This window comes from Telopea speciosissima, chromosome 2 (genome assembly GCF_018873765.1).
Source record: "Telopea speciosissima isolate NSW1024214 ecotype Mountain lineage chromosome 2, Tspe_v1, whole genome shotgun sequence".
NCBI lineage: Eukaryota > Viridiplantae > Streptophyta > Magnoliopsida > Proteales > Proteaceae > Telopea > Telopea speciosissima.
Genome location: NC_057917.1, coordinates 69059155 through 69082872, shown reverse-complemented (window position 1 = coordinate 69082872; position 23718 = coordinate 69059155). Strand labels below are relative to the sequence as shown.

At 39.8% G+C, this 23718-nt stretch overlaps 1 protein-coding gene across 3 annotated transcripts in view; it reads right to left on the bottom strand.

Annotated features, from left to right (window-relative positions):
- Positions 1-672: 672 nt before the first annotated feature.
- Positions 673-23718, bottom strand: part of LOC122652271 (probable bifunctional methylthioribulose-1-phosphate dehydratase/enolase-phosphatase E1 1) — a 38388-nt gene continuing 15342 nt past the window's right edge. Inside the window, exons 6-12 of one of the 3 annotated variants that reach the window (XM_043845967.1) lie at positions 14361-14522; positions 13984-14139; positions 12491-12640; positions 12306-12407; positions 1526-1635; positions 1299-1417; positions 673-810 (exon numbers count right to left, since the gene is read on the bottom strand). In XM_043845967.1, coding sequence (XP_043701902.1) covers positions 719-810; positions 1299-1417; positions 1526-1635; positions 12306-12407; positions 12491-12640; positions 13984-14139; positions 14361-14522 — 891 coding nt within the window. In that variant the 3' untranslated portion in view covers positions 673-718. Of the gene's footprint in view, positions 811-1298; positions 1418-1525; positions 1636-12305; positions 12408-12490; positions 12641-13983; positions 14149-14360; positions 14523-23718 lie in introns of all 3 variants that reach the window. The other 2 variants (XM_043845966.1, XM_043845968.1) reach the window with 2 other exon arrangements.

Sequence of the window (23718 nt, the reverse complement as noted above, 5' to 3'; positions counted from 1 at the left end):
TTCTGTTTTGTAGTGTAGACATCCGGCAATGTTTGACTATAATGTCATAAATGGAAACTTTCATGTGCTGTGGTTAGCTACTGTTAAATCCATCATTCAGTATCTCATCAATATCTCCATCACTATGATCAACATCCTCCCCTCTTAGTAAGTAGTGATTAAAGCACAGCAGCCCCCAATCCCCTTCCTTCACCTCTTAAAGAAAGGAGATCCATCAATCAATGAACATAATAGTGGGACCCCTTACTTCCCACCTCTTACACCATTTGATGGCTATGACCCACAAGGTGAAGGCTTAAAGCCATTGATTTAGATCCTTTAATTTTTTTTCCCCTTCTTTTCCTCAGGAAATTAGCTATGTGGATGGATAGATATCATTGGAAACTAGTATATGCAATTTTCCACACACGGGTCCCATAGCAGCTCTGACTATGGATTCTTTGCCGGCACTGAAGCTCCTACTTTTAAAGTCTTTATAGAAATTCATGGCATGGGCCAAGTGAGAATGTTCACAAACCCCCCCCCCCCCCCCAATACGGCCATACCACAGCTTGATTGGCTTTCTTGACCTTTTCACACGCTCCCCACAGCCCACGGGCAAGACTAGTGTGAACACAAGTGGTCAAGTCTCTATAACTCAGCTTCTACATCTTGACATGATCATATGGCAATTTATTCACTTTCTTTGTTTATTCAGTAAAATACATAACTGAAGAACTCAGATTTCCACAAACGATTGAACAGTCTGAAACCCGTGATTCTCTGGGAGTGGTCCATTTCCTGGCCGGACAGAAATTATCACTTCCAAACCTGAAAAAAAAATGCATTTGTATGTAATCCTAATTAGTGCTTAACCAGAACAAAGGCTGAAACCTTTCTTTTTCTCTCTTCATTTTAATTGTGTAATTTACATCAAAAGCAAAGGGAAACACAACCAATAATGACAAAAAAATTACTGCCAAACTTAGCCCCCAACAGACTAGGCAAAGTGACAAACCACTCCCTCCCCAAATCCACCCACCCAAACTAAAAAGACCCTCAATACTGTTATAATAAAATGGCGTTTTTTCTAGCCACTAGACCTGCCCATTTGATACTTATATTAATCGGCTCAGGTGGAAACCGAAAGTGTTGTGTATGCTTGTGGGTGTATATAAATATATACATACATATATATGTACCAGATGCAAGAACATGTAAAACATCAAACAGTGGATAGTACCTAGTGTAGATGTAACATATCAGATCTCTAAATGAGAATTGGTGAAAAATCTCAGAACCTCATTAGTAAAAATTACCTGCTCCTTTTGCAGCCACGGCTTCCTGAAAGACATCTGTTACAAATAAGATATCTGATGGTTCATCTACTCCAAGCGACTGTGAGATCTCAAAGTAACTTCGTGTTTCTTTTTTGTTTCTGCACCCAAAAAAAAACTTAGCTTAAGAAGTCCAGAGATGCTGCAAGTAGGTCCCACAAAAAAATGGAACACATAAAAACAGAAAGATGACCACAAGGAAACCATACCCTACTGTGGTGTCAAAGAATCCACACAAAAATTTTCTCAAGTCTCCATAATTTGAATTGCCAAAGAGAAGCCGTTGAGCCTCCCTGCTTCCACTAGAATATATATACACCTGAATGAAGAGATACTGGTGACAATTAGCCCTGCAGATGGATTTGTCTATATACATAAAACAAAAACATATTGCATATGGCTTCAAAACGTAAACAGTAAATACATTATGAACAGACAAAATGATTCAGTAAAAGGTAATAATCTAATGGCCCCTGTAAAAATTACATGTCTAAAGAAAAACAGTAGGTACTACAGAAAACAAAAGAAAAGGAAAATGGTAAAGGACTAGCAATTAAACCTCTAATAATAGGTAAGTGTTACTCGTACTTTCGAAAAGAAAGTAGTAGTATCACACCATGCAAAGGAGTTGTTTTTCCCTTCATATACTTCTCATGCACTGTATCTGCAATCTACGTATTCTAGTGACATTGGCCTAGTATTCTCAGAATCTTCTCTTTGTTTAGAATACAAATATAGTCATAGATGACAACTTCTTGTCTAAAATTTGGAAGTTCAAGCTCTTCCTATAGATTCTTGTTGTAGAAAATGGACATAAAGATTATTGAGAGAGAGATGTAAACTTATGTCCGTAGGAAAGTGTCTCCTTCAGGAAAATTAGAACAAATCAAATCAGGATGACAAAGAGGCGTAGCAATGGGCACTTTCCTTAAGACCATAGACACCCCCAATTGGTGCAGCCTGGTGTATGCGAATTGACCTCCAAGATACAACAGCCTAATGGCTACTGGCAGTAACAGTGCACTCTCTTACTGCAAACCCCTTCAAGTTCTACAAGGTTGTGCTCAAACTCACAAAGAAGAAACAGAAAAGGAGAGTTGAACTGAAAAAACAAGTGTGCAGTTGTATGAAAGAAACTGAAACAAATAGAGAGAGTTTTAAGTGAAAAAAAAAATATCACTTCAGAATGTATTCTTGAACGCCAGGGACGACCTCTATATATATAGGAGAGGAAACCTAGCCGTTACCGGCACTCAATGAGTACTGGATGGATCCAAATGGGAAGTTGCCAGCACCGGCGTAAAGCCAACCGCCGTCAGATGCCCCTCCCATAAAGCCGGCTGGAGCAGCCCGAGCACCGGACAGAGAGTAAGACAAGTCGGTAGGGGTTCTGATGAGCTTTGACATTTAACCGCGTCGGACGACACATATCCGTCGCTGGCCAGACCCTCCTTAATGCTGGACAGAGAGCAAATGGCGCCAGTGTATTCCCTGATGGACCCCGACATAAAATATATTATGTTTGGCGTTCGACGAAAACGATGTTGGGTAAAAACCCAAACGACGTCAGATATCATGCCACCGATATTGGAAAAACTATATCTGACACCGGTAAAAATGGACCCGGAAACTAATCCTGTTCGGAGTAAAATAATAGTTATTATAATAAAGCCCCAGCCAGGCTCGGCGTGCGTGTGTGAAAAGCACCCCAGACCAACCCCGGACATGAGGGAGGAGAGATAGCTCTCTTCAAGGAACCCTACCCTTAGATTCTCATTCCTACATATTAACCACTTGACATTCTCATCCACTTCCAATGTGGGACTAAAGTTCCCACACAAAAGTGCCTTTCGCTAAAGCAGCTCCAAAACCTCAAAAGCTTGTGGGAGGGAAAACACAGCCAAAATTTCGAAAACCAAACAAGGTATTTTGAAACTATATTTAATAAACCAATTTCCAACAATTCTTGAGCATGAAACAAATGGTTACAAGGGATGCAGTATCCATGAACCTCACTGAACATGCAAATGGATGGAATACCAATTGGGCAAATGTGTCAAACCCTCAATATATGAATGTTCTGAATATGAATATATCTCCCAACACACTATAAATGGGACCAAATTCCATAATATTATTCCTCTTTCCCCTAATGGAATATTAGGCCAGGCTGTACAATATTCTCCAACTCTGATGGACTCTTCCAATGAACATTAAAGAATCCAAGAAAGTAAAATCAGACATCATAGCAATCTCTAATGCCATAAAAAAGACAATGTATCGTCTCTTCATTGATGCAAAGTCAACAAGCTAATGGAATCCTAAGAGGGCGCAAGGAGTTTATGTTCATTCTCATAAGAGGCTTCTATAATGGGCTTTGGGCTTCCATTTTTCATGGTTTTTGTTTACCACAAGAAATAAATTTTCATGGGTTTAAGGTGTATTGATTTATAAATCTCAGTATTAGGTTAAATTTTTACACATCTATTAGGTGTTAATCGTAACTTCTTTTATCTAAATTGTCAAGCCAAAGTGTGAGCAAGTGAGCAAGAGTCAACTTAGTCAGGGTCATAGTAAGTGTGTTCTATACCAGTCAAGAGTCTTATCCTAATATATTCATGAAGGTCTGGATGTTGGATAAAGAGTTAATGATTTTAATTAATTAAGTTGAGTTGATTGAGGGAAAGGCTTACCCTAGGGCATGGCTAGGTTGGTTATTACCTTAATTGCTGTTATTTTCTCTTTCTAATCCCTTCTGATCAATTACTTGCTACATTTCATGCCTGAAGAATGCACCCACATCCGGATATGTCGATTCAGTTGATCAGTCTCAGTGTTCTCCAAGATCCTTTAGCTGTTTCAGTTTCATAATTCTGCAATTTGTCTGCGGAAAGCTTGTTTAATCGTATTACTGAATTTGCTTTAAGGAACTTCAATACACTGATCTATTTTCAAGTTTTCAACTCTTTCATAGTTCTCCACTGATTACAGTTAGTATCATAAAGTTTCCAGCCCAAACAATTGGGTTATCTGCAAGGTTAAAGTATGGGCATTATCAGGTTTTGTATCAGAAGGGTGATTTTAAGAGACGTATCATATCGTATCGGGGAGACGCAAGATACGTTAGATACATATGGAAATGGTCAAGAAATATATGGAAATGCTTAGGATATATGCAAAATAATATTTTGAAGCATAAAACACTATAAACAAGTACTATGTAAAATGTATCATGTATAAAAAGGAGAATAAAGTACGACAAGACAAATGCATTCAATTGATTATATATACAACAGGTTTCTTACATGTATTAATACCAATTTTTTTGGAGGAATTGTATCGGTACCTTAAAGATACGATATGTATCGGTTAGTCTTTGCAGATACGAAAGGATACTTAAAACCTTGGTTATCTGCCATTACATCTGTGTTCTCTCTTTCATGAATTATCCCATATCAATTGGTCACTACTAGAAGTGTGATAAATTTTTGCCACCCTGCCCAAATGGTGTAACAGGATTACTGACCTTGTGTTTGAACTTTGAAGTGAGGACGGTTTGCATAGAATTTTCTGGTTTTTGGTGACATACTAGAATTTCTCTCATACCGGCACATATTAGCAGAGTCATTATCCAATATATCCTCAATTTTCTCTTTCCACAGATCACTTTTATTGGCAAGGTAAGCTGCTTATCAAGGGCCAAGATCGAGACAAAGACTTCCATGCAGGAAGACTGGATTACTCGTAGCCCTGTCTTGGTTTGAGATAGCATTTTTTTAATATATACTTGGGAACATTTACATCCACAAATGCACAGGACTGACCTAAGTAAGCCAAAGTGTTTGGTAAAGTAATAGGTTGCACCTCCAAACAAATTACCGTAGTTAAAGAGTTAATCCTTCACAGAAGCAAAAAGAAAAATATAAGGAATAAGCTACAAATATACACATAGACATGTCCAATAAATCAGACTTTTCCAAGCTCATAGTGCGGAACATCAAGGATTTAAAACTCGGTATTGGAGATGTGATGCTGCCCGATCTTTCGACAGTACAGAAAACATTGGTTGGATAGTTGTCACTTGTAGACGACTGAAATCCGGATTTGCTGATACACGGAATCCAATCCTAAGAAACCGTGCTGTACACTGACATCACAGTTTCGTAGAACTAGTAACGCAATTACCAGTGCCAAACTAGAACTGGATATGCAGAACAGGATCACCAAAACAGAGTAGAATAAACAGTTCCAAGGAGAATATCTATAACTTGAATCAGATTGATCTGGTCTCCTGGTCAGGTATAGATTTCAGACACTAGAATATCATCACAAAATATCTCAGAAAAATATGTCTAATCTCGCCTGCACAGCAGCACAGACAACTCATAGTGGTAATAGGAGAACAGAGTAGCAGGAATAGAACTTGAGTATAAGATATCGGACTTCAGCAATCTAGATCAGAGATAAAGAGAACTAACACCCAGAGACTTGTGTATCAAACTTGAAGCAGATCTATGAAGAATTTGTTAAGACATTGCATGTCTATGAGTGTTTTTGGTGATTATTCTTTACTTTTGTTCAAATGTGAAAAAGCTTAGCATCATTGGTATATCTAACTTCTCTCTTAACTTTCATAGTGTGCAGGATGGTTTGCGTTCCATTGGTTCTTTGGTTGGTCAAGTTTTGATCACGAGCTTGGCCTTCCTATGTGCGGCAGCAAGTGACATCTTCAATGGAGATCAAGAGCCTTGCGTAAGTCCAGCCTTATGGTATGATGATGGTGAAGCCAAACCGGACATTGATCAAGAACTTCCATCATTAAGACCAAGTGTGGAGATTTTCAGAATTTAGTGGGTCAAGTGCTTCAAGAGGAAATCTTCATCAAATGGACGTATCTCTTTGCCTTAGGATTATTTAAATTGTATTTGTATATTCATTTTGTAATCCTAATCATGTTTGTAGTGTGACTCTCATAGACTTTAAACCCTTAGAGCATTGCCTTCAAAGTACCCACACATGACTTAACGGTGTAACCTTAGTTGGGTGACTTTGCATTTGCAGTAGAGGTGCATTTGGACCTATATTGGTATACCTTTCTTAGACCGTTTTGGGTTATCGGCCTCTGGCAAGGATTGAACATAAAATGGGGATTTTGACTTCTAGAAAATACTTGAAAATTACTTGGAAAATGTTTTGTCAAAAATCAGGACCTTTTTCCCCTTATACTTCCCAAAATAGGGCAACCAGTTGCAGTGCCGTTCCGATCGGCTCAACTGGTCGGAGTATGCAGAATGCCAAAGAGGAACTAGAATAAGTACCGGCCCATCCAATTAAACCATACGGAGCTGACCGAGAGGCTTAATGCCTGCGCAGCAACCGGTGTGTCTAGATCAATCGATCGCAGGCACCTGAGTGCTTAGTAATCAGACTGACACCGACCAATATAGTAGCATGTCGGTGTCCAACTTGTTCAAATCAACGGCTATATTTCTAGCCGTTATGCAATGGCCACTTGGAGCTGACCCGTCCAACCGGAACTTCGACCAGTTGAGCAAATTCTGCTCTGCACCTTGTCTGTACATCTCCCGTGACTTCAAGGAAATTTTAAATGGTCATGCAGATCGAATTGGACTTTGGCTACAACATGAAAGTTGTAGCTCTCTGAGTCTAGTTTCTAGAAAAAAGAATCAGGTCAATCCGATCTATATAGAAAAAGTAATGTCCAAAATACTGAGCAAAGGTCCGATCTGTACTGTTGCATAACTGTCATATTTGAACAGGTTGGAGGTCCGACCAATAACAGTCATAAATATGACCGTTTTATGTCTATTGGGAGCCTCTTTTGGGTACAGTTTTTTTTCCATCTTTATCTTACAAATAGGGGAGGCTTAAGGAAGTTTTAACAAGTCTTTGGGCACTTATTGGAACACCCTTTGGGTAATATTTTGTGAAAGACAATAAAGGTCAAGTTTGGAGGACCTCAAGAACGCCCATGAGCTTAACTTGGACAAATCATGCAAGAGATCTTGAAGAGAAGAACCAAGCCATGTGGGCTTCAAGGAAGATTAGCCTTCAATTGGTAAATGATTTTTTAAAAGCTTAATCTTATATACCTTAGAGAGGTTTAATGTTTCTGCTTAAGTTGTTTATCTCCCTACATAGAGGGTTTTGTATTGAGCGTGTATCTTGTATATCCACCTTCTAAAGACATTGTTTGGTTGAGTTGAAAACTCAACATCTTCTTATTGGAGTTTGTAAATGTGGAGAATATGAATAATGGCTTGTGACTTTATGATCACGACCCCACTTTTTTTTTTGGATGAATGAAAAATATAATCAAAGAATCTTTGCCCCCAAAAAAATAAAAGGGTAAAGATCAAGAAAAAAAACAAGGAGAAAACTCCACAACAAAACAACGGACTAACCTACAGCCAAATCAAGCTGAAGGGAGACTACTCAAAAGAGAAACAAAAGGACAAAACAAACCCAAACAACTAATCACCTGAAAATAAAGTTGACCTTCTTCCCATTAGGATTATAGGGAAGTATTGGAGGAATCACCCAGCTCCCACTTTGATTCTTTGAAGCAAAGGAAGGACTCTCCCGATCCAAAATGATACCATTAGGCCCAAAGACTTCCCTACCATTATTGTCAAAAACATTATCTTCTACACTAGGATCTCCCCGTAGAGAATCGATGACATGGTCAGACCCTACGGCCCTCCATAAGAGAATCACAGCCCAAAAAAACACCCTCAGATCTCACATCTCCTTCATTGCCAAGGTCACTCCGAACCGGACTGACAACATCACTATCTTCTACAGATGTTGAAACAACTTCCACATCATCTTCTAACGGCTCCACTTCCAACACTATTTGAATATCTACTTCTATGTCTCCAAAGTGCACAACATTAGGTGACTCATTTTGTTCATGAGTCCCATCCATAGCTAGGGCCTCAAACCGGTTTTCACAAGAAAAGGGACTAGCAATAGGATGTGGAACACCAACAATAGGACCAATAGAAAGAGGGGGGGGGGGGAGGGCAAGACAACAGACGAAGTGCCCTCCATGTGCATAGTATCATCTGCCCTCTCTATCTCAGAGGCATTAATAGGATGTGATGTTGGCTCAACAAGGCACATGCTAGGCTCCAAGGTGTGGCCAGAACCACAAATCAGATTTTCAGAAATCTGCTGCTCTCCCACATAATTGTCTCCAGTCTTACCAACGGACATATTGCCCAAGGAAGAATCCAAAGCAAAGGAAAGTGTGGGCTCCATATTATACTGCTGACTTGGAGAACAGGCCGCCGTGAAAATGGGAGGGGTGAGTTCCTTCTCCGACTCCGGCAATGTATTAGTCGAACCAGGACCAAGCACTGAACTCGACGGACCGGAAGAGGTGTGCTCATTGCGGCGAAGAATGGTTTGGTTTGCCACAGGGGTAGAAGACGTAGACTTCATCTTCACACAATGCGATAAATCATGTCCAAACACCTGACAGTGAGTACATCTCTGAGGGCGCCATTCATAAACTACAGCTTGTTCAAAAGAGGGCCCATTTTCTGAGCAAACTTTGATGGAGTGTTGCGTGTCCACGACAGCTGAGATTTCCACACAAACTCTTGCAAAGGAGAGCCTTTCCCACGACATAGTGCAGCTATCCGTGAAAAGCGGAGTGCCAAGAACACTACTAATGCCGCTAAGGGACTCAGAGGACCAGAACTGAAATGGGAGGGCTGGCAACCGGATCCAAACAGGGATGGAGTATAGTTCAACAGTTCTGAGAGGCACATATGGATTCCAAAGTCTAAGGATGAGAGGGCTGCGCTGCATGACCCAAGGCCCCCCTTCTAGGGCCTTCAGCATATCTTCTTCAAGATTAAAACGAAAAATAAAGAAACCAGTGTCAAGCATAACCACTTCAATGCTACCAGCAAGCTTCCAGAGATGATGCACAGCAGACTTCACGTAAGAAAATGCAGGCCTATGGCCAAGGAAATGCCCAACACAAGTGAACTGCCAGTGCTCCAGCTCCTCCTCCACAGCTTTAGTCGAGCAACGAGCTACAGGTCGACCATCCTCCAAGTGAGGATCAATAAAACGAAGGTTGAGACCATCTTCCTTAGATTGAGGAGCAGAGAAAAGAGAGGACCAAGGGATCCCCCCACTAATAGGAGGTGATACCTTACCCATGGAAATCGTAGCATCCACCTTTGAAGGACCATCTAAAACAGGTTCCAAATTCCTTGAGGCAACAGTTGCATCGCACGAGGGGCCAGAAACACACTCAGAGGCACCAATAACAGAATCAGACACACCTTCAAGCTCACAAGCAGCATAAGAAACCAAAGGAGGGTTCACACCCCCACGGCCAGACAGACGCCCACACCCGCGCACTCTGCGGCCCCTGGCCCCGGTGTTCGATGGGGCAGAGGGAGTAGACCGCCCCCTAGCCATCACACCGATTCCAAGTCCAGGGAGGGATCCCGGTTCATTGGCAACAAGAAGAACAAACTTCCAAAGGGTCTGGCCCAAATTTATTTATAATGAAAGTAGGAACATTACAGTATAGGAACAGGGACAAAAATACCCTTGAACCCATATTACAACACTCCCCCTCAAGTTGGTGCATAAATATCAAACATGCCCAACTTGCTAATTATAAAAGAAAAACTCTTACTACTAATTCCGTTAGTGAGAATATTAGCTAATTGCTCAGTAGACTAGATAAAAAGAACACAAATAACTCCTTGCTCTAGCTTCTCTTTGATGAAGTGACGATCAATTTCAACATGCTTGGTGCGATCATGTTGAACTGGGTTATGTGCAATACTTACTGCTGATTTACTGTCACAATAGAGATGCATAGGTAGATCAACAGCAACATGTATTTCTCGAAGGAGTCCTTGGAGCTAAAGGAGTTCGCATATTTCATGGGTCATAGCCCGAAATTCTTCTTCAGCATTGGATCGAGCAACAACAGCTTGCTTCTTGCTTCGCCAAGTAACCAAGATACCACCAACAAAAGTGCAATAGCCTAATGCAGATCTTCTATCACCTAGACACCCTGCCCAGTCAGCATCAGTGAAGGCTTCAAGTCGAAGTTGATTGTGAGGAGAGAAGAGAATACCCTTTCCAGGAGAAGATTTCAAACACCACAACTATTAGAGATTGGTTGGGCGTGCTGACAGGAAGACCGAGAGGAAGGAGGAAGGCGGCGGACGCTGGTGGTGGTGCAGGTTAGGGCTGGCGGCGCTAAGAGGTAGACCGCGAGAGAGAGAGAGAGAGAGAGAAAGGCGGAATTGTGGTTGGTGGCTGGCTGTGCAAAGTCAAGAGGAGAGAGAGAGAGGCTCTAGGGTTTCATGATGAAAGGCATTAGGGTGAGGATCCCAATGTGGAGTCGAACACAAGACCTCCCTGCTCTGATACGATGTGGAGAATATGAATAATAGCTTGTGACTTTATGATCACAGCCCCACTTTATTTATAATGAAAGCAGGAACATTCCAGCATAGGAACAAGGACTAAAATACCCCTATGACAAAAATACCCTTGAACCTATATTACAACAGTAAAGGTTAAGTAAGCCTTAAAACACTCACATTTGGTGTGAACTGGTGAGAAACACCGGGAATGATACTGAACCCAAAAAACTATTGAGTTAGTTGTGAGCCCGAAAAACAGTAAGTGGCTGTGTAGTGAGTCATATAAAACTACCTTGTAAGGGTTTCATTGCTACCCAATAAAGCAATTGAGTTAGTAGAAACACAAGGAGTGAGGAGCTTATTAGAGTGGTTGTAGTACGCAAGGTTGTATGTGTCTCTCTTTGTCTCTATTGCTCTTATCTTAATCCCTTACATTGTATTGAATGGGAGAAGAGTTTTAACATTTGTTATTGCCTTATCTAGGAAGTTTGATCTTATGTTTGAACTCAAAGTATTTATTGGGAAAATGTTTATAAAACAGTTAAAATTTTCGTCATACCCAATTCACCCCCCTCCTTGGGGATCGGTCCTACAGAATTCTAGAAGCCATGAACAAAGAAATCTAGTCTGAAACTTGACAGAAACAGCAGTGCCCCAAACCACTATTAATCCGCTCTTCCACCCAGGAATCCACCTTAGCACTGCTGGAAATCCATCCAAAGATACCATGAATCCACATAGCCAAATCTTGAAAAAAAACTTCAATAATATTATTCATAATTTCGTGGATTAGGCCATAGGCCAGTAAATCTATATATAGAATTCATAAAATGACCATCTAATACTCCTACACTGACTTGGAATTCAAACTACTTGGAAAAGCCAAAACATACTACTATTTGACACTCCTCTTCCAACTAGGACTCTAAAACCACAGCATAAACTAAAAAGTAAAAACCAACCAAATCTTTTAACAATCTAGGACTCCAAATAGGATTCATACTTGGACACTAGCACTAACTCCAACTCAACTAACTAGTAAATCCGAAATTCCTGACTCTTGCCCTTATTCGAGCCTTCTAGGCTCATTACAGTGGCCCAATTCAATGAAAAAAACCCATTGGACCAGATGCCCAACAATATGTAACCCAACCTGAGGCTTATTTCCACTCAAATAAGCCTGCTTCTGTGACTTACCTGCATCAACAAATCCCCTATTTTGTGGGTAATGCTCAATACCCACACTTCATACTTTTAGGTCTTGAGTGTGTGCATGTGTGGGTAAAAATTCTATTACAGATACATGCACAACCAACGTACAAAAATTTGTTTTCTCATTTCTTAATGTACTATACGCAAAGAGGCCACTAAGAAAACTTACCAAGAAAGCATATTTAATGTAACTTCTTCTGTAACTACTCATGCATGAGTAGGAGATAATATAGTAATATACTATAGTAAAGCTAGCATCTTGTATCTCCATCCAAATATAAATGCCATGGCTATGAATATCATGTCTACTGAAGCAGCTAAAGAAAACAGTAGAAAGAACGATAACCTTGATGCCCATAGCATGCCATTTCTGAAGAGCATCTGATACATCTTCAAAAACTACTCCTTTCAGTTCGTTATTTTGAAACCCAGTTCTCCATATATGACCCTGCATTGAATAAATATTAGGAAGTGAAGGGGTAATTAGATTACAAGCAGTCATACAGCAATTCTGAATTAAAGTTCAGTTACCTGCAACTGCTTCAGGCAAGTGATTTTACGGTCAGCCTTAATCATTGCTTCAACATTGGCAACCAAGGATGTTATCACCTCATCTTTTCCTGTGTCATTAGTGGGAATGGGCACAGCACCAGCAACACCTTGGTGCAAGTCCTCCTCAACCTATACAAGATGTTAGATCTATTCAAATTCCATTATCTTGAGTTTCAATGGTGCTAATATTTTTTTTGGGTGAATAAATGGTGCTAATGTTGAGCCCAACTTAGCACCACTTCTTATTGGGCTCAATGACGCTAATATTGAGCCCAACTAAGAAAGTAAAAGCTACAACATAGTACCATTTTCCACAACCTCTACCTTTGATTATACAACTCCGATATTAAAAATGCATAATAAACTTGACCCAACCCCACAAAATAGAGTTATTTTTTAACAAAAAAACTCATCGCATCATCAACAAAACAACTTGTCAACTAACTACTCAACAAATGTCTATCCTTGATGTGTAATTACTTGAAAACAGTTGAAAAGCTATTCAGGAATAAGATTAGTATTCCTTACAAAGAAAATAGCCAACTATTTACTGTAGGGAAGCTGACAATCCCCCCTCCCCCCAAGGTAATGAATAAGAACCTCATTCAATAAAAAAATTGGCTTGCAAAGCAAGAAGAAACTAACAAAACAACTCACAAGAACAAGATCAACAGATAGAAACATAAAAAAGAATTATATTGCTGGATATGACACAATATACAAGGATTCTCTCATTGCCCTATTTCATCCAATGCCATCCTGATGGGATGAAGTCCAACATATTAGCTACAGCTGGGGTCTCTTAACCCAACTTTAGCTAGCTCATCAGCAAGAGCACTAGTCAATCTCATCCTCCAAGCACTTCAATGTTGAAATGTTAGTTCCCAACAGATCATGATTCCCCCATAGTCATGGGCCTTCATGCGTCGGAGTCATTCTTCATGTGCTATCTTTGACAAAATCCAAGCAGAGTAGTGATGTAATTGTTTCAAAGCAAGTTTACCCCTATTTTAGTATAATTACATTATCAATCTTTTTGTTCTTCCGATCACCTCCTACCACTGTTCAGGCTTTTGATTTTCTTTTTCTTTCTTTCTTTTTTTTTTTTATGGTGGGGAGGGGGGGGGGAGGGTATACTCTGCTTTTTGTAGATTTCCCAACCATTTAATAGAGTATCCTAATTTTTATTTAAAATCTGATGAAAATATGCTCATACTACAACTCTACAAGACATGGAATTTACATAAAACCAAATCAATACCTACTACTGAATCCATGGACATTCATATGACTTCCCACGCATATTCAGCGGCCGAAAATGGACACAAAGAGCAAACATGTAGAACATTATAATGACAATAATAACATTAAAAAGAGAGGATAAAATAGAGGACACAACACAGATATCTCTGCTTTATTGACCATAAATATAAATGGCAACATATGAGAACAAATTAAGTAGAGAACCTTACTTGAGCACGCAGCAACTTAATATCATCCTGAGTTTCTTCAGTGTCATATGTTGAATATAAATGCTTTCCCACATTATCACGGGCATAAGGGAAAAGAACATCCGTAACAAATGATATAGGAGTCGTCGTCCCCTCAATGTCCAGAATAATACAACGCTGCAGATAGCAGGAGATTAAAATGAAAACATAATCCCACTCACAAAAGGCAATGGATAGAGCAATCAAAAAAGCACTCTTAGATTTGCCAACTGAAAATGAAGGTCCATATCCAGGCTCCAGTTAGCTATCTAATCCCCAAAACCAATACAGAAGAGAATAACAATGAGACTCTGTAACCTGAGATTTCTTATTAAAAGGAGAAGACCTCTAGAACTTACGCGAGATAGCTCCAGTGCATTATTAAAATTCAGTACCCCCGCATTCACATTCCTCTGACCACCAAAAACTCTTTGAATTGGACCATGGCTTGGAGTAGACCAGTCCAAGCCCAATTGATAAAGTTTAATAGCAGCATCAAAGAGATAGTGATAACATTCAGCCTGACACAATGACACTCCAATTAGAAGAAAACAAAAAACAGGTACCTACAACTTTTCATCTTAAGAGCAACTCAGAGCTAAAAAATGCAGGAATTATCAGATAAACTTCTTTAATGCAATTTAAAAACTAAGATTCAATTATAAACATCTTTTATCTAGCTATGTTTGTATTGTAGACGTTATACAGACAACAGAGGTAGCAATTTGTACTTTAACTGGTTGTGCTGGAAAGAAAAATTAAGAGCAGTTAGGCTTACAGAAAGGGTCACTGATGAGAACTTGTGAATTCGACAGATCTTAGAATGGAAAACTCATGACATGAAACATGTCCAAGAAATTATACAACCACCAGTTACAGATGTGGAAAGGTTGTCATGGACAATATCAAATAGGTGTCATGCCATAAAGCATCCTCACATTTCTATGGTTTCAAACATTCAGACATGAGACGATCAAAAACAGATACTATGTGTTAAGTTATCCAAAATAGACACAAATGTTACAAGGGGGAAAGACACAATATATATATATAAAGGGTGTACCCAGTGCACAAGGCTCCCGCCACTATGGGGTCTGGGGAGGGTCATAATGTACGCAGCCTTACCCCTGCTTTCACAGAGAGGCTGTTTCCAGAGATAGTCTTAACATTATATGACCATGTTTGAACATACAGTATTCAGCACGATTTTAAAACATACAGTGTTTGGCACAATTTTGAAAAGAAATAGTAGTGCTAATTATCAAATGATTAATACCAGCCATAGTCATGATGTGAATATGAACAATGAAGCCTGTATTCAAAGTCCAAACATATGATGATTGGCATTAACTTCAAATAAAAGGCAAGAGCAATAGGAGTTTATCATGGCAAGGTTTCATAATATGGATCCTTATCGTAGGCTCAATGTCAGTTGTTACGTGATATTTGCATGAGCTGTGAAGACTGCATTGAAAAGGTAGAAATGAGAAAAGCTTGAAAAAAAGGCCCCTATGGTTCAATCTAAGGATGGAGGCTCTGGCAAGCCTTCAACTAATTGAGATAATCAATTTGGTTCAATATTATAGTTGCTGGGCAGTGGGCCATTTTGTTGTCGGTTGGTCCCTCCCCATCTGGATAATATTGGGGGAAGAATTGTATTAATTTAGTTTATTTGGCCAATCCCATGTTTGTGAGTGATTATGATTTATGCATACATAAACCCTGTGTAAAGTCAAAGACTAAATACCCCAACTTAGACTCCAACTAGGATGATGACTGAACCAGTACTACAACAACAACTCAGCCTTATCCCAACTACATGGGGTCGCCTACATGGATCCTTGCCCTCCAATCAGCTCTATTCGAGGTCATATTTGAAACAAGCCCTAAGCCATGCATGTCTTTCCTCACCACTTTCTCCTAAGGTCATTTTAGGTCTGCCCCTGGCTCTTTTAGTTCCTTCAATCTGAAACAAATCACTCCTCCGTACTAGACCATCCAAAGGCCTCCGTTGAACATGGCCATGCCACCTCAAACGACTTTCTCATAGATTATCACGTATTGGGGCTACTCCCAAACCAGCTCTAATATGATCATTCCTTACTTTATCCTTCCTAGTTTTTCCACTCATCCATCTCAACATCCTCATCTCCGCTACACTGAGTTTATCTACATGGTGCTTCTTAACTGCCCAACATTCCACACCATACATCATTAGCCGATCGTATGACTGTCCTATAAAATTTTCCTTTAAGTTTTAAAGGAATACGCCGATCACACAACACTTCGGACGCACCTCTCCACTTTATCCATCCTATTTTAATTCTCTGTGAAACATCATCCTCTATATCACCTTCTTTGTTTATGATTGAACCAATATGTCTAAAATAATCACTTTGTCGAATTTCCCTCTCATCAAGTTTCACCACCTCATAATCCATCCTAGACTCCTAGTGTAACCAAAGTTACACACCATATCGTTCTACTTATTTTAAAACCTTTTGATTCCAAGGCTGATCTCCATACTCTAATTTGGCGTTAATCCCTGCTTTTGTCTCATCCACCAAAACAATATCATCAGCAAAAAGCATACACCAAGAAACCTCATCTTGAATGGCATTGATTAAATCATCCATGATAAGCGCAAACAATTAAGGGCTTAAAGTTGATCCTTGATGTAACCCAATTGTAATTGGGTATTCACTACTTTGTCCCCCTACAGTTCTTACACTTGTCACCGCTTCATCGTACGTATCTATAATTACGTCCACATATTTACTTGAAACACTTTTCTCTAGTACTTGCCAGATTAACTCTCTAGGGATTCTATCATAAGCTTTTTCTAGGTCAATAAAGACCATATGGAGATCCTTCTTGCAATCTCTATATCTTTCCATAAGTCTCCTAATTAGATAAATAGCTTCCGTCTTGGATCTTCCTGGCATAAAACAAAATTGGTTCTCCATAATGGTAGTTTCTTGTCTCAAGTGGGTTTCATTGACCCTCTCTCATAATTTCATGGTATGACTCATTAGTTTTATGCCTTTATAGTTATTGCAATACTACCTAAACAAAATAAATTTTGAAGAATGATTCCTAAACCCAAGTCCCAAAGCTAACCATCCATGCAAAACAGTGATTCCTACAGGTTTCTCCACCTCAAAATCACACAGTAAAACACAGCAAATCAACGGAAAAATCAAACCCCGTTACAAGCACGCTTTATCATTGAATACCCTTCACTCCTGAGCCAGGTAGTCTGCTCGTCTCTCTACTCAACCTCTACAGCCCCCTTGATCCCAGCTGTTCATCTAGTTTTCTGAATCCGGAACCTGTGTTACACAGATTCAGGTATGGGAGGATTGGGTAATATCAAGGACTCTGATCTACCTGAGGCCCAAAACTTAGGCTATGGGGGCAGGTATTCAAAAATGGGTACAAGAACAAGGAAACAGATTTTTTTTTTTGGGGGGGTGGGGTGTTAGGGGGTTACCTTTTTCCTCTTCTTCACAACTGTGTTCATGTGTTCAAGTTTCGGACTGCTGCGTGCATCTGAAACATAATGATGCAGTACCACTTGCTTAGACCAGAACGAACCCATTTGGTAGCTCAGACTTAGTCGAACCGAGGCCCAAAACTTAGGCAACGGGGGCAGGTATTCAAAATGGGTACAAGAACAAGGAAACAGATTATTTTTTTATTTTTTTATTGGGGGGGGTTGAGGGGGTTACCTTTTTCCTGTTCTTCAAAGCTGTGTTCATATGTTCAAGTTCCGGACTGCTGCGTGCATCTCAAACATAATGATGCATTAACACTTGCTTGGACCGGAACGAACCCATTTGGTAGCTCAGACTGAGTCGAACCAGATCCAAAATTGGTTTTGGTCCAGTAGGATATTCAGGGGCTTATTTATTTTGTGTTAGCCACGTAGGAGATTTGCTTATCTTAGGTAGTTTCTTCATTTAAGTTAGCTTCCTAGTTGTTGGTAGTTTCTATTTTCTGCTTTGGGTTGGAGTCTTTTCCAAGGTTTAAAGTATCAGTTTGCCATTGTATTGTATCAGGCCGTATTGGCCGATACAGTACGATACCAATAGAGACATACTATTTTCTAGAAAAATATATGTATCGGTATGTATGGTATTGGTACCGACTAATACCGATACGTATAGGGTCTATCGGCCGATACGATACGGACCGATACTTTAAACCCATGGTCTTTTCTGTCTACTTAAATACATGTAACCTCATCATAGACAACTAGAGAATGGAATGAATATTTGAGTTTTTGTTTTGGTTGTAGCCTGCATGGCCTGAGGCCAACAATTGGCTGTGGTGCTCTTCTTCTTCTTCCTCCCCCACCCCCTTTCCTCTGGTACGATTCCTTTCTTCCTTCCTTCCTTTTTCTGTTCTTTCCCTTTCTTTATTCTTCTTCCCTTGTTTCTTTATTTCTTGTTTCAGTTCTATGCTAGCGTTACCTGCAGCCCATTTTTTTGCATCGATCTCCTTCACCTCTTCTCCTTTCTTACTATGGTTCTGGGTGGGAGATTCTTGGACTTAAACGACTCAAACCCCAGCACCTTACCTGCTGAATCTAACCCTATTGTGAGAATCAAACCAAACCTAGGCAGGTTCTTCTTTACCGCTGGACCTGAGTTGCAGAGATTTTCTTTGATCCTCTGATCCCTGCTTGGAGTGTTTCTCAGTTGGAATCAACGCATCCTTAAGCTGTCTACCTCCATGAAAAGTTTCAGGTCGATTGCTGCCCAAACGAGAGAGTTCTTCGATTCTCTCCTTCCAAGTGATTCTGGTCTCTGCTGCTGGTTTTCGTTCGAAGGAAGTAGATGACCTTAGTGTTGGTATGTTAATTGTCACCATATCCCCCCTCTTTCCAAAATAACCCTCCCACTTATTCCTAATTTTGTCCCTACACTTTATTTGTGTTAATGGCTAGCCTACAGCCCTACACCTGGTCAATAGTTTGTATCCCTACCGATATTGATTTGCCAAGCAACCCCTTTAAGATTTTGTTTATTTACCAAAACTGCCGATTCCTTTGTAAACTCCGAAATAATTACAGAATTGCCATTGTCTTTCAACTTTTGGCTATTATTTCCATGGGTGGGCCTATAAGCAATCCGAACCAGAGTTTTTGAACCCCAGATTGCATCACATAATCCCATACGGCCATACCCATAACTGTGTCATGTCAAGTCAACATGGTTATTCTGTGGGGTAAAAATGTCTAAGTAACAGAGTCTGAAACTTCTCTAATCTGAATCAATCTCTAAACCCTTCAACCTGAACCCATTCTCTGCAGTTAGGATACCAAATTGCTCCTATATTAAAGCTTAATTCTACTGTCTAAAACCTAACCCTAAACCTTATCCTTATTGAACCCAGTTGCTGCTAAAATCTGAATTGCCACGTAAGGGAGAGACCTGCACACCACAAGCTAAGAGTTGGGCAAGAGAGAGGGTCAGAGCTGGCTCCAAGGTGGACTCTCCGATGCTAAAGTCAGTAATCCGAGTAACAGTAGTATGAGCTGGGAAATTGAGAGAGCAATGAGCTTAGGGAGTAATTATGTGAATCGTGACCCCCCTTTTACGTTGTGCCCACATTTCCTATTTATAGGATTGTGGTGGAGAGTTACCTTTTTCTTTGAGGCGGTGGAGAGTTTGAGTCTTAGTAGGTCACAGTAGCTATAGCCCTATCTTCCACTTTGACTTGGTTCTCTGCCATGTGTTGGATTGTTGGTCACCCATTAGTGGACCAAATTTATGCATATCAGATGCCCCTACTCCTTTAGGTCTGAATAGATCCAAGGGAGTAAGAAGTCGTATTCATCTGTTTTATTTTCTCAGTTATGGCAACTTGTCCAAGGGTTTGTGTTACCACAGTTGGTGTTGCTCGGCCGCTGGTGGCCTTATATCAACTGGTGTAGTTTGGCTACAGTTTGTTTTACCTCGACTTTGGCAACTTGACCGCAGGTTTGCTTTAGCCGATATGCCAGGGTTACAACCTTTATTTGTGAAGCACAATATAAGATGTCGTGTTTTGAGGTAGCTCAGCTTAAATATCACCGAGCTATTAAAGGAGCTGAGCTTAACTTTGATATTGTCGAGCTCAACTTCGAGGCTGAGCTGCCGAACTCAACTTGAACTCAACTCAGCCTCTTAGTTGAGCTCAACAGCTTGGCAATATCAAAGTTGAGCTCCTCCAAGTCTCCAACGGCTCAGCGATATCAAAGTTGAGCTTGGCCTCTAGGTTGAATTCAGCATCCAAGTTGAGCTCGTCAGCTTGGCATCAAAGTTGAGCTTGGCAACTCGGCATTTAAGTTGAGGTCGGCAGCTTGGCCTCCAAGTTGAGCTCCCTCAACAGCTCGGCGATACCTAAGATGAGCTACCTCAATAAGTTGTGCTGCACAAATCAAGGTCGTCACCCCAGCATCTCGGCTAAAACAAACATGCGATCAAGTTGCCAAAGCTAAGGTAAAACAAATTGCAGCCAAACCGCACCAGCTGACATAAGGCCACCAGCGGCCGAGCAGCACCAACCGTGGTAACACAAACCCGTGGACAAGCTGCCATAGCCGAGAGAATAAAACAGATGAATACGACTTCTTAGTTCTTACTCCCTCGGATCTATTAAGACCCTAAGGAGTAGGGGCATCTAATATGCATAAAAATGGTCCACCAATGAGTGACCAACACATGGCATGGGACCAAGTCAAAGTGGAAGATAGGTCTATAGTTGTTATGACTCACTAAGACTCAAACTCTCCACCACCTCAAAGAAAAAAGTAACTCTCCACCACAATCCTATAAATAGGAAAGTGGGGCATAAGGTAAAAGGGGGGTCATGATTCACACAATTACTCCCTTAAGCTCATTGCTCTCTGAATTTCCCAGCTCATACTGTTGTTGCTTGGATTACTAACTTTAACATCGGAGAGTCCACCTCAGAGCCAGCTCCGACCTTCTCTTGCTCAATTCTTAGCTTGTGGTGTGCAGGTCTCCCCACTTACGTGGCGATTCAGATTCCAACGGCCCCAAACCCCATCCCTAACCCTACTATCCAGGACCCAAATTCTTCCCTTTCGTCTTATATAACGTATTATTTCCAGCAGTTCTTTGATTATCTCTCATTCAGGCATCTCATGTTTATGATTTTATTCCATCCTTTAATCCTACAGAACCAAGGAAATCTGAAAGTCCCCAACAAAGTACCAAGAAATTTACATTAGCATTTCACAAAATATCACAAGTTGCATCAATGTTTGTGGCTCTCTTTTAGTAAAAAACACATCCTAGCCTAGCTGTCAAGCTTCTATTCTTATGCCATATTTCAGTCACTCTAGCAGGCCCAGACATGGGAGAAAGTAGTTAAACTTGGTCATCTAGTGATTAATTGAATGAGATTCTGACTTTTGATCCCCTTCCAAAATATTCCACCACTTAAAACACATTAAACAATTGGAGAAATCGCGTATGGTTTAGCCGGCCAACTCTCCCATGCAAAAAAAAAACAAAAAACTCTATTTGGGGTTTTAGCAATCTCCAACTAAAGCTCTCATGTCCTAATTTTCTCATACTCTTATTGAGGTTAGTATTTTCAGATTTCTTTTTGTTGAGGGGAAAGGTAATGATTGTATTAAGCAAAAAAACAACCTCTAGTTCAATTTGATCTATTTTAAGACACAAGCATATAAATACGCACTTCTTTTAAGTCACACATCCATACCCATTTTCCCTTGTTTTCTACAACTTTACTTATCAGTCCTCCATCTTCATGAATATAATCATGCTTGTTTTAACCATAGTTCGAGAACTCACGAGATCCGAGTTTCTCGGTTTTTCAAAAACTCGAGTCAAGATGCCATACGCATTATAAAATTACATTTTCTTGGCGAGATCTCGCCAAGATCTCGTTATTGTCTCGACCCATGCATCTTAGACCAATTTTGATTTTTTATTTTTTTTTTTTCCTGATTTTTTATGTTATAAAAATGCAATTTCTCGCCGAGATCTCGGTATCGGGTATGGATATGGGTTTTGACCCATTTTTTCTTCCCATTTCACCCATTTTATAAACTAAGCTACATGGACAGAACTCGAAAATCTCGCTGAGTTCTGTCCATAGCTCTAAAGAAAGGGAAAACAGCCTTTTGCTCCATTTTCTTCCTCTTTCCTTCAAATCTTGGGTGGATTGCATGGTTTCAAGTGAGATTCAAGTGCTAAATTGAAGATTCAACTCCAACAGTCCAAGAATCATCACCTATTTCAAGAATTTTCAAAGGTATTTTCTAGTTTTCCCCAAATCTATTTTTTTCAACAAAATTTGTGTAATCCTCGATAGATTCATGTGGTTTTGATATATATTAGACATCTTTGGCCAATCTATCACTTGGGGCGGATTTATTTTTCAGTTATTAAATTTTTTATTATAATTTCTGGAAAAATAAATGATTTATTTGAAAAAAATAGGATGAATAGTGATTGTTTGAAAATGAGTTTCATATATGTTGAACAACTTGGGATGCTCTATAGCCCCATGGATCAGTTTTTTATTTTCACCCATTAAAAAAATTATTTTTATTTTTCAGATTTAATAAAAATATTAGAAAAATTAAAAATATATATATATATATTAAGGAAAAATACTTGTTGTTTATGAAAAATTATGTACAAAATATGTATATAATGTTCAACTTCAAATGGTGTCAAATACATCATTACATTATATTTTTCTTATACTTTAAGGTATAAATATTTTTAATAAAAATTCTAAATATTATTTTTAATTAAGAAATAAATACTAGGGTTAGGGGATAAATAAGAGAGAGTTATTTCATAGTTCTAGTAGCTTGACATTATGTTTAACAGTTATGAATAGCATACTTTAAGTCTTGAATACCTTACTTTAAGTAAACCATGGTTATTAATACATGCTATTTTATGTAATAGTGTAAAGTATAAGACATTTTGTACACAATGTCTGATATAGCATGGCAACATTGAGTCCCGATGTCCGCAGACAAAAAGAAGTCCCAATGCAATTATTGTGGAAAGTTGCTATCTGGAGGAGCCACCAGGTTAAAACAACATTTGTCTGGTACAGGCAAGGATGTTGCCTCATGCCCAAATGTTCCTACCCAAGTGAAAGTGGCAATGGCACAACACTTGAAAGGAGGAAGAATAAAGAAAGCTGAGAGGGAAAGAATGCAACAACAGTTTGATGAGGCAGTACTAGAGAGACCTAGTGTAGAGGTCCGTGGAGGAGAAGATACTAACTTTAGGCCTTCACCTGGTGAGTTTCAATCAGAGGCTGAATGGAGAATTTACCAGCAGACTTTGGCTGAGAGTAGACAAAGTTTTCATTTTGAGAATATAAGAGCATATGAGCAAGCAAGAGAAGCTAGTGAATCTGGCTCAGCTGCACCAGTGCAAGAAAATGAGAGGAGGAAAAGCACTGGGACAAGAAATATACCACGACCCCCAACCCGACCACGAGCACATTCTCCAGATCCCATTTTTTAGTAGGATCCAACAATTTTTAGGCAACAAGATGCCTACCAGCCAACCATCCCGCAAATGTTTGGTGGTAAACAAGAGGAAACACGAAAAGCCTTCAGCAAGTTCATGCTTTACCATGGCATTCCAACCAATGTAGCACAAGGAAAATACTATAATGCATTCCTTGATGCTGCAAGGAGGGTTG